This window comes from Daphnia pulicaria, chromosome 1 (genome assembly GCF_021234035.1).
Source record: "Daphnia pulicaria isolate SC F1-1A chromosome 1, SC_F0-13Bv2, whole genome shotgun sequence".
In the NCBI taxonomy this organism is placed as follows: domain Eukaryota; kingdom Metazoa; phylum Arthropoda; class Branchiopoda; order Diplostraca; family Daphniidae; genus Daphnia; species Daphnia pulicaria.
The window spans coordinates 10,968,463-10,982,396 of record NC_060913.1 but is presented as its reverse complement, the minus strand read 5'-3'; the positions used below and the strand labels follow the sequence as shown (position 1 = coordinate 10,982,396).

Here is a 13,934-nt window from a genome sequence, read left to right as displayed (position 1 = left end):
ATCTAGAAGAAACACGGCAAACTGATCCCTGGAATAAAGTAAATAAACAAGTTGGGAGGTTCAAGATACTTATTACTGTCATACTGTGTCTTGATCATTTAACAAAAAATGTCAACGCAAAAAAAGTTTACACCGTTCATAAGTAGTATACAAAAAATGGCCCTGTATGAAACAAAAGCAGTATGTAAACATTCTTTTCATTGTTGTAGCTATACAATTTATTTTTTAATTTCAACTGTCATGTTTTACAGAGGATATTTTTAGTGGGTTCGAACAATACTCAAACCAAATTCCGCGTGTTGAAAATTGACAGAACTGAACCCAAAACTTTAGTTGTCATTGATGATCATGTGGAGTATTCCCATCAAGAAATTAGAGATCTGCTAAGTATGATAGACATGGGTAACAGACCCCGACCAAGGAACAATCTAGGATTTTCCAAAACTGTTTCTGCTTTTGGAATTGTTGGTAATTTTTTTTCACTTAAATGACAATATAAAATCTACTCCCTTTTGCATTTCAACATTGATGTTAAATTTTGTATTATTTTTTATAATAGGATTTGTAAGGTTTTTAGAGGGATATTACATTGTTCTCATAACAAAAAGAAGAAGAATTGCTGTCATAGGATATCACACTATTTATAAAATTGAAGATACTACAATGGTTTACATTCCAAATGAAAGTGTGAGAATCCACCACCCAGATGAAGCTAGATATGTCAAACTGTTTCAAAGTGTGGATCTGTCTTCAAACTTCTATTTTAGGTAACATTTATAAATGTTCACTGTAATATACTTTACTGTGTATTTAACATCATGTTTTTGATACAGTTACAGTTATGATCTATCACATACACTACAGTACAACCTCTCACCTCCCAAAGAGATCCGATCTACGTTCGAAGGTGTCCCATCGGAGGGAGAAACAACTGAACGTGGAAACAATATCGTGCTGGGAGTGAAAGCCCATCCAAACTACAAGTTCGTGTGGAATTCATTCCTCCTGAAACCAGTTGAAAATGTGTTTCATCCCGATTGGATTCTCTTTGTTATTCACGGTTTCGTGGGTCAGTCGAACATTAGCTTGTTTGGCAAATCTCTTTATTTGACATTGATCGCTCGACGTTCCAACAAATTTGCCGGAACACGCTTTTTAAAGCGGGGTGCAAATTACGAGGTACCAATATTATTGTATATTTATTTAATATCTCATTACTTATTCTGTATTCATTTCATATAAAGGGAGATGTAGCTAATGAAGTGGAAACGGAACAAATGGTCCACGATGCCTCAGTAAGCGGTTTTGACCAAGGTCGTTACACATCATATGTCCAACTGCGAGGATCCGTTCCTACTCATTGGAGTCAAGATATTTCAAAAATGGTTCCCAAGCCACCAATTCTACTTGATTTGTCTGACTCGTTTTCTCAGACTGCTGGTAGAGATTATTTAAGCAGCTAAGCTTCCATTTCTAACTCTTCCCTTTCTTTAGCTGAACATTTCAACCAACTTCTTCGGCGCTATGGTTCACCTGTCATCGTTTTGAATCTCGTTAAAAAACGAGAAAAGAAACGTCACGAAGGACTTTTGACGGAAGAATATTTAAAAGACATAACCTATCTCAACCAGTTTCTTCCTCCTATGCATCAAATACAGTACATAGGCTTCGACATGGCACGCCTCAATAAATTGTAAGTAATTCCATTTTCTATTATTCATTTTTTCGTTTATGGATTTAACTTATTTAATCGGTACTCGATTGTCAACAGAAAAGAAGCTAATGTGATGAGCCGATTGGCTGACATTGCGTCCATAGCTGTTAGCCGTACTGGAATCTTTCGCTCGTTTCCACCTCTACACGTTCACCGCCTGTGGCCCACACAGTCAAAACCCGAAGAGGAAATGGAATCCAAATTTCGTGATTGCTTGCAGCAACTGCAAAATTCTGGTTTGTATGATGGGAGACAAACACATCGCAGACAAGTGGGAGTTACTCGTGTCAATTGTGTGGACTGCCTTGATCGTACAAACACGGCTCAATTTGCGCTGGGCCGTTGTGCACTTGCATATCAAGTACGAAATTGATGCGATTACATGACAGCATTAACCTTCATTTTATTCACTTACTAATTATTTGATTTTTTGTAGCTGTATGCTTTGGGTGTTGTGTCTACGCCCCACGTCGAATTCGATTCCGATTGCGTACGAATGCTGGAAGAACTGTACGAGGATCATGGAGATACGCTAGCGTTGCAATACGGTGGCTCTCAGTTGGTCCACCGCATCAAAAGCTATCGCCGCATCGCTCCTTGGACATCTCAGGGCAACGATATAATGCAGTCGCTCAGCCGTTATTATTCCAATACTTTTTCGGGTAAATGCTATTTTGCAGTTCTGTGGGTTCTACATTTTTACTTACGTGTTGGCAATTTCAGACGCAGACAAGCAAAACGCAATCAATCTCTTCCTTGGAGTGTTTAATCCTCAAGAGTCACGTATTCCAATATGGGAACAACAATCTGATGCGCATCTTCATCGAGGCAATCCCTTCAATTTAAAGTCTGTCTTCATTCATTATCATTTCATGTTAACGTATACAAAATTAACTCTATTTGTGTTTTACGGTTGCCAGGATGGCGATGAGTTATACGCAATGGTGGGACGCTAACATGCTTCGCTACCTTCCACTACCATTTGACGAAGTGATAAAGTCATGCTCTTCTATCGTTCCTGTTTCGCCTTTGGAAGTGGTGGTCGATGGGTACTATGAGTTTTACCGGCCGTTCGAATTCACAGTGGTCTCGGATCTTTTCGGGGTTACCATATCACATTCTGTCAGGTATCTTAAACTAGAATTCGTTTCGAAATCGGTTGCATTATATTTATTTGAATTTCCAGGGATTTCATGCCAAATAATTGTGGAACGGATTTTTCTCCATTTGCTGTACGAGTCCGTCCTGGTAAGAGGCGAGAAGAGTTGAGTTCTAAAAATGCACTTGCTCTCAGAAATCCATCATTGACTGGCCAAAGTTCAACGAGCAGCACTGCCTCTGGAACAAGGTTCATGAATAATATCGGATATTTGATTTTGTAGCACTAAAATAAGATAATTTTCCTTTGCAGTACCGAATCGGAGGATTCGTCCGACGATGAAATGAAACCGTTTAATCCCAAAACGGAAGAAAAAACAGATAAAAGCCCAGAGAACGTCAAACCCTCTATAACTTTTACCGACCTCTTACCCTCGATGAAACAGGTGTATGGTACAGATATTCAACCCCCCCATCGAAATGATATTGCAATTTACCGCAAATATGCAAATATGGCCGTTTCTTCCTGCGTACAGTCAGACTTGCCCAACGGCAAAGCATCTACAACGTACAAACGGTTGATGTTAGTGCAGCAGAGTGCTTTCACCATAGACAACACACTTCAAGTCACTACTCCTTTTGTTGGCAAATCCTCTCTTGATGTTTATTTCAATTACTGTTTTAAGGGGCGAAAAAGTCCTCTCTCTATCAATCCTAACGATTTAAATCTCTATAAGCGTTACACTTCAGGAAAAACGTATTAAAGTGTGGGTCGTACAAAAGTCATATTATGTATTTAGAACTGAATAAAATTTATTAAAGAGATATTACAGGCTGAAACTTCTTCAAGCGTTTTTTAGCATATCTTCTGCCAGAGAAAGTCGCCATACAACGACAGCGTCTCGCATGAGCTTAAACAATGCATAACCACCTGAAGCTTGTAATAAAGAAAGAGAGATCATTTGATACCATTCATTGCTTCTAAAGAGCAGTATCAGTTGCAACAAGACTAGCACCAGCTGGAAAACTAGAAGACTAATTTGAAACAGTGCAGCATTGATGAACAGAGCCTAAACAATAATAATAAAATAATTTGTATTTTTTTTTCGCTTTATTTTAGGGTTAAAAATATATAGATATTCAAAATTTGTAACTTACGTAAAATCGCTTGTGATGAGTAGAGCCAGGTTCAGCCGAATTTAGGTCGTTACGGGAACGATATATAACATTGTCATGTGAAACAAGCGATCCTTGTTTCCACACTGTTTTTGGGCACCACCTACTTTAGGTTTTGTTATAATCAGAGTTTTAACATGGATTTTGTTGGAACTCCAGAAAATTACATACTCAACACACTGAACAGTTTGCGCTGTATTAGCCCCTACGCGATCCCAGTAACCCAAATGCCTAGCAGAGCTATGCATAATGTCGCAATATTTAGGGGGGAAAGCATGGACCGCGTTCAATGTTAGACTCCCTGCCCACACGAGGACAAAGTGCTGAATAGCCACGTACATATCAAAATGGACGAAAGTCTAAAAGAATTTAGATTAAAATATTTCATTTCATTGTACATAAAAAAATTTAAAAAAAGGAGTTACCTGTGCAAAACAACACGGTAGCAACGTACAAGTCACAGCGACAGCGTGCGAGTGAAACAAGACATTTCTTAAACGGCAATTAAAGTCCTGTAATAATCAAGAGATCAACAACAAAACTTAAAATTGTAATCTAGGTTTCATCATACCTGTCTTAATGTTTCTACTTCTTGTCGCACAAGGGCAGGGTCATTGGAACATCTTGAATTGATTTAGATTTTAATACAAATAATGTATATAATTTTTATAAATTATATGAATATAAATTACACTCAAAATATGACTGAGTGGGTACCTATGCTGGAGTTGAGAGGATTGCAACAAAACATCACTAGTTCCAATTGGGTTAGGGACTAGTTCTAGAAAATTTTTGAATTCACTCCTGTAAGTTGTGGCCATAACAAGAGTTCTAAAAACAAAAATTTAGAAATTTAAAAAAATGTTTAAATGTAAAAAAACATTTGAATACTAGTTACGGATAAATTAAACAACACAGTCTGAAAATGGGATGTCCTTTAATGTAGGTCTTATCTATACTTGGATCTTCAGAGGCAATGAGAAAGAGAAAATAGAAGTGAACTGTTGCAAGTGTTGCAAGAAGAATCATTTGGCAGTAATGTTTAATTCCCTCTTGCAATGATTGTGGGAAAATACTGATGATCAAGGTTTTGCAGCAAGTCCACAACCATCTTGGTATGACAAGAGTCAAGACAAAACAAATAACATAAGGATTGATCAAGTAAAATTTCTAGAAAAGAATAGCCAAAAATATGTTAGTCTCAAATAAAACTCTTCACAACAGAACACATCATTCACTTACCAGAGCGTTTTTCTCATACGACTGTGGGAGCCACCAAACTGTTCTATACAAGTGTAGAATTTGTAACAGAAAGGCAGAAAGAGAATAAAACAATACCACACTTTCATAAACTAAACTGTGATCAGATGACACATAAGAAATAGAGATGTGTTTGGGGGAATTTGGATCTGACTGGAAGGTCCTCATATAGTTTAAATTCATGCCTTCGGAAAAGATGGCAGACTTGTGGTTCGAATTCGAGTTTAAGCCATTTGTGCTTCGATTGTTCACTATTGGTTTACGGATGTTTTTCATTATAATTTCATAAGTGATCACACCTGTGATCGAATCAAATAAGTGACATTGAGATGTCTAGTCGTCTGTCTACTGCTCTGCAAGACAACTCACAAGTCACAACAGTGCAGACGTTGATTTGTAGTTTCTGAAATCGCTCACTAGTAGCGCCCAGTGACAGACTGACAGTGACTCAGTGAGTGACTGTTTTTTTTTTTTTTTTTTTTTTTTTTAAATCCTATTTGACTGGCGTATAAGGATCAAAAATAAAATTGAATTTTAAAGTTTTTTCCAGCTTAAAAATAATGAATATAAGCCTGTTCGAGTGGCATGGTAAACTATAAATCTGTATGAACTTGTGTTCAAATGCAGGTGGCGCTTAAAGTAGTGTCCAATCTCTTGCTCTCTGATTTGCTGTTGATCGCGGAGCGCCAGTTGCAAAATTAAATAAGTAAATAGAAACGGCAAACGTCTGCTAGTAATTCCCAGCCAACATTTTAATAACTGTCTTCTATATATTACAGTCTACATACTCTACAATCCATTAAGAAATTTAATTACTTCAGCTTACTTTGAGAAAATATGGCTACCAACAATGCAAATAGTCGCCCAATATCTACTTATCCTATTCCTGCATCTATTCAGACCAAGTTAAACAAAGCCGGCTTTCTTACTACAGGTTCAGTTCTAAACTTACGACCTTCGGAGCTCTCATCTAGTATTTGCATTTTTAATTTTTATAACAAGTAATTTATCAATTTATCTGTTGTTTATATTTTCCGTAGGTGCAGAGATATCTGTTGAAGATGCTGCAGATGTGTTAGATCTCGTGGGGAAACCAATGGGAAAGTTTCTTGACACAAAAACTGCATTAGAAATTCTAAGAGAAGAGCAACTTCTTCATCCTATTGTAACTTTGAGTCAAAATGTTGATGAAATACTATGTGGAGGTGTGCCTCTGTCTAAAGTAACAGAAATTTCTGGAATTGCCGGTGTTGGGAAAACTCAGCTCTGGTAAATGATCATTGATAGCTTTATCAATTTTGATAATAATTTGTGAACTGATTTTTATTTTATTGTTATTTTTACTGATTTTTAGTCTGCAATTGTGTGTTACTGTTCAAATACCAGAAGAATGTGGAGGAATACAGGGTCAAGCCATCTTCATTGATACTGAAGGAAGCTTTAATGCTTCTAGACTTGAAGGTTTTATGTTTACTAATTTACTTTTATACTTCTTTATTATTTAATGTGATGAATACAACTAATTATTAATTTTATTAATATAAGATTTAATTATTTGGGGTTGGTTTCTTATTTGCAGATATGAGTCAGGCTTGTGTAGAACATTGTAGGAAGACTATGAATTTACCAGTTGACGCCTGGAATTTGGCATCCATAAGAGAAAATATTTACGTATACCGATGTAAGGAAGTGACTGATCTTTTGTCCTGCGTAATGATACTCAAAGAGTTTCTTAAATCACATCGCCAGGTTGATATATGCTACACATTTCGTCTATATCTTGTAAGTTGTCCTATGTCATTTTATAATTTTTCCTTGCTTTTCTAACAGGTGAAGTTGATTGTAATAGACAGCTTAGCCTTTCACTTTCGTCATGATCTGGAAAATACGGCTTTACGGAGTCGCGTGCTTCATAAGATTGCTGCCGAACTCAGCAGAATGGCTGTTGATTTTGGAACCGCTGTAAATATTATATGCATTTATAAGTTGACGGATGTAAAAAATAATGTTGGTTTTTATTATTAGGTAGTTGTAACGAATCAAATGACAACCAAATTTGATTCCAAAGGACAAGGGCGTTTAACTCCTGCTTTGGGAACATCCTGGGGACACGCTCCTACTTTACGACTTATCTTAGATTGGGATCCATCACGAAGTTTCAGATGGGCAACTTTAATAAAGTCTTCTTCTCTACCATCTGGTTCAGCACCTTACCAGGTAATCGTCTTTATTTCTTCAAATCTTAATACCAGTTTGTTGATCGTCGCTTTTGCATAAAGGTAACAAAGGATGGTATTCGGGATGTCTTCTTCGAAAAGGAAATAGTAACGCCCCCCGTTGTCATTGTTGAGGATGGTATTCCTGGAATATGTTTCAATACCATCGTCTAAAGTGGGTTCGTTCATTATTCAATTTTTACCGCACAGTAACAATTCATTATGGTCATTTACCCCCATAATTGACCGGATTAATTTATTGCCGTTGCACATTTATTTGTTGATGTACATATTTAAATATTTCTGTTGCAAGGAACAAACTGTGAAACAATAAAAATAAAACAGAACGCATTTTTCAAATTGTTGCTTCTTTGTTTGTCAAATGTAGAGTTTAGTTTGTTTTTGCGATTCAAAATAATTAAAAAATTATGTATTGTTTTTTATTCCTACATATCTGTTGTGACTTGTGAGCTGTTAAAAAATGAAAAAAAGAAAGGAAATGCAATCCAAATAAATTAGAATTTGGCAATGTTCGATCACAGAAATCGCTTTATTATAAACGTTTGATTTCCTGGAAACAAACGTCCGATATTGCAATTCCTATACCAACAGTCGAAGGTCGTATCCAAAAATTTACGTCGGTGGTCATCGCGCTTCAATTGACTATCCGTTTCCGTGTGAAAACGTACGTTAAAAAAATGAGTTCTGTCGACGAACCGATGAACCTTACCATTACGGAGTGTGAATCCGCCCTCTCGTGCGAAAGTAAAGGAAGGATAATGTAGGTAAATTTGTTTGATTTATAATTATCTTTGTTATCGCTCGAATATAGGTTCTGAAAGATCTCCCGTTGCTTCTCCTGAACACCGCAATTCTTACTTTAAAGGACTTGCCAGAATGGTTAGAAATTTCAAGGCAAGGGCATTACTGCTTGAAGATGATCAAGAATCACTTTTTACTGCCTTAATGAACCTTAGAGATGAATGTACAACCCCATCTCCATCAATTGCTGGTTAGACTGGTTGAGTTTCTGTATAGAAATTATTTATCAATGTTATTCAATTTATATTTTTGTTGCAATATTCTAAATGTTGGGATTTACTACCCAGCCTGTAATCACATTATTATATGTCTTAGGACTAGGAGAGGAAGCAGTTACTGTAATTGATGACTTGACCCATACATTGATGGATGTAAATTTAAAAGTAACCACGAAACGTAGCAATCACGAAGAAGAAGCTCTACATCAAGTCAACCGTTTGATTGACCATCTTGTTTCAAAAGTTCATGAAGGGCCCAATACTAAAGAACTGTGTCATGTTTATATCAGATCTTGTTATAAATCAGGTAAAGATATTAGCCAACTCATTTTTAATATAAGAGTCATAGTTATTGTTATGTGTTTCAATCGCTTCTTAAAGGACAATGCACAGAAGAAACCTCTGCGGACGACGATGAGCATTCGTTTCAATCCATAATTATTAAGTGCTCACCAGATGATAAACACCGGATCCGAAAAAGATTGCACGGGCTATTAAACTACATCGATTCTCGACTTACAGATATTTATTGCCCAAACCTTGATGCGCAGAATAAGTAGATGCTGTACAAATTATAAAAGTTCTGGTTTCAGCCAACGAATTTTGTGATCTTTAACAATTCAGCTATCCGTCAATCAAACGTCCAATTTCCGCGAAAATTGTTTTGCGATCATTTTCTTAAATAAAGGAGTTATTTCCATCTCAAATCTAATCTACTAGTAATATTTATTTTTTAGCGATAGGTTAACATGCAATGTTCGAAGCTATTTATGTCTGTGTATGCGTATAATATATTCAAATTTTCTTTGGCGGATAACGAAAATCACCATTCGACATCGCAATAGCTGACGCCATTGATCGGATTAACACTAAAGCCGCGACGGAGTAAACGACACCTAATTTAGAAAAATTGTGATTATGTCGAAGGAAACGAGTTGCTTATCTACATCCAAAAGAGTTTCTCCAGCTCACCTATGTTCTTCCAAGCGTGGGGCGGCGAGCCGCGCATCATTGACATTAGCATTCGACCAAAGCCTTTCAGCAACGGCCGAAGCCCGAGGCCATGTAGTAGATGTCACACTTACAGCGTCGATGAATTCTCCCCACATGCAGGCCTCACCTCCAATTACCTATTTTGGAGTAATGCACGTACAATAAAATTAAATCAGTTCGATCGTAACCATGACAACGACCAGTTTCAATAGCTCACTAGACGTTTCTGGCTTTCAGTTCCGTTAAATGCCAACGGTTCAGCTAAATAGTAGCGATCCCAATCCACGCCGTAATTGATATAATTGAGGTACCAGGGTGATGAAAGAACGGTTCGATAACCAAATTTAGTTACCTGAAAATAAATAAAATTTAAATAAATAAGTAACCATGGGTAAGTGGAAGGACGTTATCAAAAATTACTCGAGCCAGTTCATCGTGGAATTTATTGCCATCTTTCCAGACGTGTATCACAGTGTCAGTTGGCAAGACGACATTATTGTCAATAACTTCTTGCCACACCAAGTAACGCATATCGCCTTTCGTCACATCTTGTGTAACATTTATTAAGCGTTGCATGTAGAACTGTTCCAAACGGGCAAAGTCCTGTCCCCACCCCCGTGATTTCATGAAACTGTTAATTTCCGGATTGCTTGCCCTAATTCAGTCAAAGATAACCATATTTATTACTAGCTTGAACACTAAATATTCATTAGCATTTTCCAATATGTTTGCAAATTTTAAACTAAATTCATTACCAGCAGCTGAAGTCAACTTCATCCCCTCCAAGATGAATGTAAGCGTCAGGAAACACTTCAAATGTTTCAGCAAAGAATTCTTTCAAGAATTTGTAATTTTTGGCAGGAACTGGATTTATAGGACCAAAGAAATCGTCCGCCGTTCCGTCTTTTTTATAGCAACGTGTAAGTAAACCAGGAGAACCCGGCCCCCAAGATTGCGTGTGCCCTAGAAAAAAAAAGGTTGCCCAATATAAATAATTTTTTGTATACAATAGAATTTTAAAATTCAACATGAAAGAGTTTAATTTCTATAATTACCAGGAGTGTCAAACTCTGGGATGACTCTAACACCTCTCATACGTGCATACTGGATGATGTCTTGAACGTCCGAAGGACTGTACACATGGCTGTACTGACTGAACGATCCTAGCTGGCTGTTGGGTAGGAATAGGTAATTATTACAAAACAAAATAACAGCGAAAAGAAGAAAAGAAACGAAGAATCAATTCCGCGTCAATTTCACATCACCTTAGACTTGGAAATTTCCTACTTTCGTACGGAAAAGATGGGTCATCCGTTATATGCCAATGAAACACATTCAGTTTATTTTGAGCCATCAAATCCAAGTTATCTTTGATAACATCAAGGGGTAAGAAATGTCGAGATGAATCCAACAACAACCCACGATGCGGAAATCTTGGGAAGTCCATCACCATGGTCGAATTGATTTGAAACTTAAAAAAACAATTTAAAGATTATTTTGAATTGGATGAAGCGAAGACAATATGCAGATTGAAAACCAACGCTGACTTACCGCGATACCATTCTGCGATGCGTAGATCAGTTGACTAAAGGATTCCAATCCTCGCAATATCCCCCAAACACTCTGACTTAATATGATACCTTCGCGCGGCTTGTCGGTCGCGTCTATCTTAATCTCATCTAAAGAAGATATTTTCGATAAATGATAAGTTTCAAGAAATACCCAATGTTTACGATTTACAGTGCTCGTCCATGTCGAGTGAGGGATAAGTTTCGCACGGTTGCATTACATGAAGGGCAACCGTATCGAGATAACCTCGGAAATGTTCATTCTGTTCCCAAGACGAGCTGTACTTTTTAGATAACTTCAAAAATCGTTTTGCAGTTCCACTTCCTTTTTTGGGGAAAAATATTAAATCGTGGTAACGATGAATAGCTTCTTCAAGAATATCACAGGTATTTCCAGTGATCTACATATACACGAAGCAAAAGACCGTTATTAGAGCTAAAAGAGTTCTTGCGGTACATATAGCAGCTATACTAGTAAACTCAATACCTGAAATTGGAAGTCGTTTGGTCTCAGTACCATGAAATTGTTGGTAGACTGTTGAAACATAAAAATGGATTAGTTTGACAATAATTTAACACAGACAGTTTTATTTTTTTGAATAGACCTGTTGTAGTTGTGGCTGAGGCCAAATCTGGCCGATCGATGGGCGTATCCAGGGTCCTTCTCCTTTTGGTAAATCAAATGGAAATCGAAGATTGCTTTTTTGAGAGTTTGATTCTGCCCAACCATTCAAAAAATCCAGAAGTAGAAAGAGGAAAATAATTTTCTTCATCGCCGTCTCCTATTTCAAAACAAGAGGATAAACTATGCAGCACGTTTTAACCAACCAAACTTGGTTACTGAACTAGAGAGGGGAGCTTTACAGAAAAAGATTATCAATAAAATGACCGATGAGATTGTAGAGTAGACAAATACGTACATTGCGCATTCTAAATTCAATCGCCATCTAGTGTTAATAACCTCTCGGCAATTTTCTCAAAGAGTAATGATAATTTTCATAATGCTGCATATGTTAGTTGTATTTTATAAACACTAATTCCTAAAACTCACCAATTTCTGTTGAACGAGGAGAACACCCTTTGCTATTAATCCTTAGTAGAAGTCAAAAAGTTTTTAATAAAAAAATATTTGCGGTTATTTTCTGCTGAACGAAAAGAGTCACAGAAAAATCATTTGGAAATATCTATTATTATTCAAAATATACGCCTTCAAGAAAAGACCAAATCAATCTCAACAAACATTTTTGTATTGAAAGGTCGACGCATTTAAGAAACGAAATGTGATTGCTGTTTCATGAAACATCTTTATAAGCTAGCAATGTTATCGATTGCCTGGTTGATATCTGCTGGAGGAAGCGGAATATCTTCATTAACAATTACTTCCTTCTTTTTTGGAAGGGCTGTCAGGCTGGCTCGAACTTGGCCCAAGCTATTATCCAAATTCTCGATCTTCTTTCGAGTGTTTGCATTCAACTAATTAGAGAAAAGGGAATTTTTTTGTGGTATAAACTTGAATGTCTCGTTTTCATCAAAAGTACCTTTTTTAAATTTGTGTTAACAGGCTGAGCCTTAAATTTTGCCTTAGCCTTTGCAGCTTTACCACCTGCGACTCGGAACACGGGATTCTGCTTATTTTTCCCTCCTTTATTTTTGCCCATACTGTTTTGAAATAATAAAATGGAAAATCAAATGAACATTTTAATAGTGTCCCTGCATTATAAAGCCGTATAAGTAGCATGTAAGATGTGTCAACAGCAAATTGTCTTGTTAAGGAAGAACAAAATCTACGATCAATAAGGCTCATGCATCTTTATTAAGATCTGGGATACCACACAACATATGTGATAGGACAGTAGTCTATAAAGGATGAAAAACATGCTAAAAATGACATAAATATTTCTTTCTGATAAAACCTAAAACCATGATAAAAACAAACAAGCCTGACTTGACTTTATCCAAATCTAACATGTCCCTACTCCCTAGGGAAAAAAAGATGCATGAAATTAACAATGGCCAAAAATGTAGCTAGCTACTTTAAGATAAAGACAATTAAAAGCAACAGGCTACTGTTAAGTTTAGCAACGCGAGATGTTGCTTAAACTCTTCTCAAGCAGATATAAGTCTGAACTTAAATGGGTGAGAGAATCTCCTACATTACATAGCTAAGTTTTTAAAAATGTGACATGAAACGAGAATATCACTTACATAATTTATATTCAAATTTCGTTTTTATGGTTTAATCTAGTCCACTGTGAACAATTTTGATCACGAGTTCACGACTTCACTACACGACGACGACGTGTTCAGTTGTTCACGTTGGACAATGCGCTAGGTAGGAAACTAGAAAAATGGTTTTGAGGCAATACTTCGTCTGCTCCTCCTATACATTGAACCATCTACCGGCATGTAAAGGAAGCAGACCAACTCAAAAGTGAAACAGATTGGAAATGGATGATGGCATCGGCATGTCAGAAAAGTGCAATTAATTTGGTTAAACATTCAAAAGTGTTTGAAATGACATAACATGGCAGTTGCTCATCAACATCGGTCAACCGAAAGATTCGCCGGAAGTGCGCGAGAAAATCCGCCGTATACAATCCAGCCGAGCGGCCTGCTCAATATAAAGAAACCACAACCAAAGAACATCTCTCTATTACAAGAGAGAACTCACACGTATAGCAAATATTATTACTTAGAGTGCATTCACTTCGACCAATCGAAATCATTTTTGTCATGCACTCCTAGGGAACAACCACATCGGGCGAGCCAAATAAAAAGCGGCTGTTCACGGCACCCTTCACACTGTAACGCGCCGCTTAGGGGTCGGCTTGACCCATACCTTTGGATACTAATAAGGTCTATAAGACAA

The 13,934-nt window shown here is 36.9% G+C and overlaps 5 protein-coding genes across 8 annotated transcripts; 3 read left to right on the top strand and 2 right to left on the bottom strand.

Annotated features, from left to right (window-relative positions):
* Positions 1 to 25: 25 nt before the first annotated feature.
* LOC124321170 (polyphosphoinositide phosphatase-like) lies at positions 26 to 3,637 on the top strand. Its single transcript, XM_046784076.1, has 12 exons — positions 26 to 180; positions 252 to 468; positions 560 to 767; positions 834 to 1,179; positions 1,245 to 1,440; positions 1,495 to 1,693; positions 1,772 to 2,075; positions 2,151 to 2,376; positions 2,438 to 2,561; positions 2,635 to 2,841; positions 2,901 to 3,062; positions 3,126 to 3,637. Exons 1-12 carry the CDS (start codon positions 109 to 111, stop codon positions 3,574 to 3,576), a joined length of 2,712 nt encoding a protein of 903 aa, XP_046640032.1. The 5' UTR covers positions 26 to 108; the 3' UTR covers positions 3,577 to 3,637.
* On the bottom strand, positions 3,588 to 5,631 carry LOC124321172 (transmembrane protein 39A-like). 2 transcript variants are annotated; one of them, XM_046784078.1, is made up of 8 exons: positions 5,231 to 5,631; positions 4,887 to 5,158; positions 4,706 to 4,819; positions 4,560 to 4,611; positions 4,414 to 4,500; positions 4,160 to 4,347; positions 3,971 to 4,091; positions 3,588 to 3,882 (listed from the first exon to the last, which is right to left on the bottom strand). In XM_046784078.1, exons 1-8 carry the CDS (start codon positions 5,522 to 5,524, stop codon positions 3,658 to 3,660), a joined length of 1,353 nt encoding a protein of 450 aa, XP_046640034.1. In that variant the 5' UTR covers positions 5,525 to 5,631; the 3' UTR covers positions 3,588 to 3,657. The 2 variants fall into 2 exon arrangements, with proteins under 2 accessions (XP_046640034.1, XP_046640033.1); XM_046784077.1 differs by having other exon boundaries at positions 3,971 to 4,094; positions 5,231 to 5,630.
* Positions 5,632 to 5,871: 240 nt separating this feature from the next.
* On the top strand, positions 5,872 to 7,815 carry LOC124320858 (DNA repair protein RAD51 homolog 3-like). 3 transcript variants are annotated; one of them, XM_046783764.1, is made up of 8 exons: positions 5,872 to 5,954; positions 6,028 to 6,221; positions 6,289 to 6,517; positions 6,603 to 6,709; positions 6,828 to 6,997; positions 7,079 to 7,210; positions 7,274 to 7,465; positions 7,528 to 7,815. In XM_046783764.1, exons 2-8 carry the CDS (start codon positions 6,086 to 6,088, stop codon positions 7,636 to 7,638), a joined length of 1,077 nt encoding a protein of 358 aa, XP_046639720.1. In that variant the 5' UTR covers positions 5,872 to 5,954; positions 6,028 to 6,085; the 3' UTR covers positions 7,639 to 7,815. The 3 variants fall into 3 exon arrangements, with proteins under 3 accessions (XP_046639720.1, XP_046639721.1, XP_046639719.1); XM_046783765.1 differs by lacking the exon at positions 5,872 to 5,954 and having other exon boundaries at positions 5,961 to 6,182; XM_046783763.1 differs by lacking the exon at positions 5,872 to 5,954 and having other exon boundaries at positions 5,961 to 6,221.
* A 211-nt stretch (positions 7,816 to 8,026) lies between these two features.
* LOC124326244 (BAG family molecular chaperone regulator 2-like) lies at positions 8,027 to 9,184 on the top strand. The gene is made up of 4 exons (XM_046784966.1): positions 8,027 to 8,229; positions 8,297 to 8,476; positions 8,602 to 8,811; positions 8,886 to 9,184. Exons 1-4 carry the CDS (start codon positions 8,163 to 8,165, stop codon positions 9,062 to 9,064), a joined length of 636 nt encoding a protein of 211 aa, XP_046640922.1. The 5' UTR covers positions 8,027 to 8,162; the 3' UTR covers positions 9,065 to 9,184.
* A 29-nt stretch (positions 9,185 to 9,213) lies between these two features.
* On the bottom strand, positions 9,214 to 13,423 carry LOC124326236 (beta-hexosaminidase subunit alpha-like). The gene is made up of 12 exons (XM_046784954.1): positions 13,271 to 13,423; positions 11,671 to 11,847; positions 11,553 to 11,600; positions 11,238 to 11,466; positions 11,049 to 11,176; positions 10,763 to 10,968; positions 10,553 to 10,668; positions 10,253 to 10,460; positions 9,918 to 10,152; positions 9,715 to 9,849; positions 9,477 to 9,634; positions 9,214 to 9,400 (listed from the first exon to the last, which is right to left on the bottom strand). The coding sequence occupies exons 2-12, from the start codon at positions 11,836 to 11,838 to the stop codon at positions 9,328 to 9,330; spliced, it is 1,704 nt and encodes a 567-aa protein (XP_046640910.1). The 5' UTR covers positions 11,839 to 11,847; positions 13,271 to 13,423; the 3' UTR covers positions 9,214 to 9,327.
* Between the last annotated feature and the right edge of the window lie 511 nt (positions 13,424 to 13,934).

Bases quoted from the DNA above. Each gene is read 5' to 3' on its own strand.
- LOC124321170 (XM_046784076.1), top strand. From the start codon at position 109: ATGTCAACGCAAAAAAAGTTTACACCGTTCATAAGTAGTATACAAAAA. The intron at 1,441-1,494 runs GTAGAGATTATT...CCCTTTCTTTAG, and splicing joins CTCGTTTTCTCAGACTGCTG to CTGAACATTTCAACCAACTT. The intron at 2,842-2,900 runs GTATCTTAAACT...TTGAATTTCCAG, and splicing joins ACCATATCACATTCTGTCAG to GGATTTCATGCCAAATAATT.
- LOC124321172 (XM_046784077.1), bottom strand. From the start codon at position 5,524: ATGAAAAACATCCGTAAACCAATAGTGAACAATCGAAGCACAAATGGC. The intron at 5,159-5,230 runs GTAAGTGAATGA...ATTCTTTTCTAG, and splicing joins CGTATGAGAAAAACGCTCTG to AAATTTTACTTGATCAATCC. The intron at 4,612-4,705 runs GTACCCACTCAG...AATCAATTCAAG, and splicing joins TCCTCTCAACTCCAGCATAG to ATGTTCCAATGACCCTGCCC.
- LOC124320858 (XM_046783764.1), top strand. From the start codon at position 6,086: ATGGCTACCAACAATGCAAATAGTCGCCCAATATCTACTTATCCTATT. The intron at 6,222-6,288 runs GTATTTGCATTT...TATTTTCCGTAG, and splicing joins ACCTTCGGAGCTCTCATCTA to GTGCAGAGATATCTGTTGAA. The intron at 6,998-7,078 runs GTTGATATATGC...CTTTTCTAACAG, and splicing joins TTCTTAAATCACATCGCCAG to GTGAAGTTGATTGTAATAGA.
- LOC124326244 (XM_046784966.1), top strand. From the start codon at position 8,163: ATGAGTTCTGTCGACGAACCGATGAACCTTACCATTACGGAGTGTGAA. The intron at 8,230-8,296 runs GTAAAGGAAGGA...GCTCGAATATAG, and splicing joins ATCCGCCCTCTCGTGCGAAA to GTTCTGAAAGATCTCCCGTT. The intron at 8,812-8,885 runs GTAAAGATATTA...CGCTTCTTAAAG, and splicing joins CAGATCTTGTTATAAATCAG to GACAATGCACAGAAGAAACC.
- LOC124326236 (XM_046784954.1), bottom strand. From the start codon at position 11,838: ATGAAGAAAATTATTTTCCTCTTTCTACTTCTGGATTTTTTGAATGGT. The intron at 10,969-11,048 runs GTAAGTCAGCGT...TGTTTTTTTAAG, and splicing joins CATCGCAGAATGGTATCGCG to TTTCAAATCAATTCGACCAT. The intron at 9,850-9,917 runs GTAATTTTTGAT...ATTTATTTTCAG, and splicing joins TCCACGATGAACTGGCTCGA to GTAACTAAATTTGGTTATCG.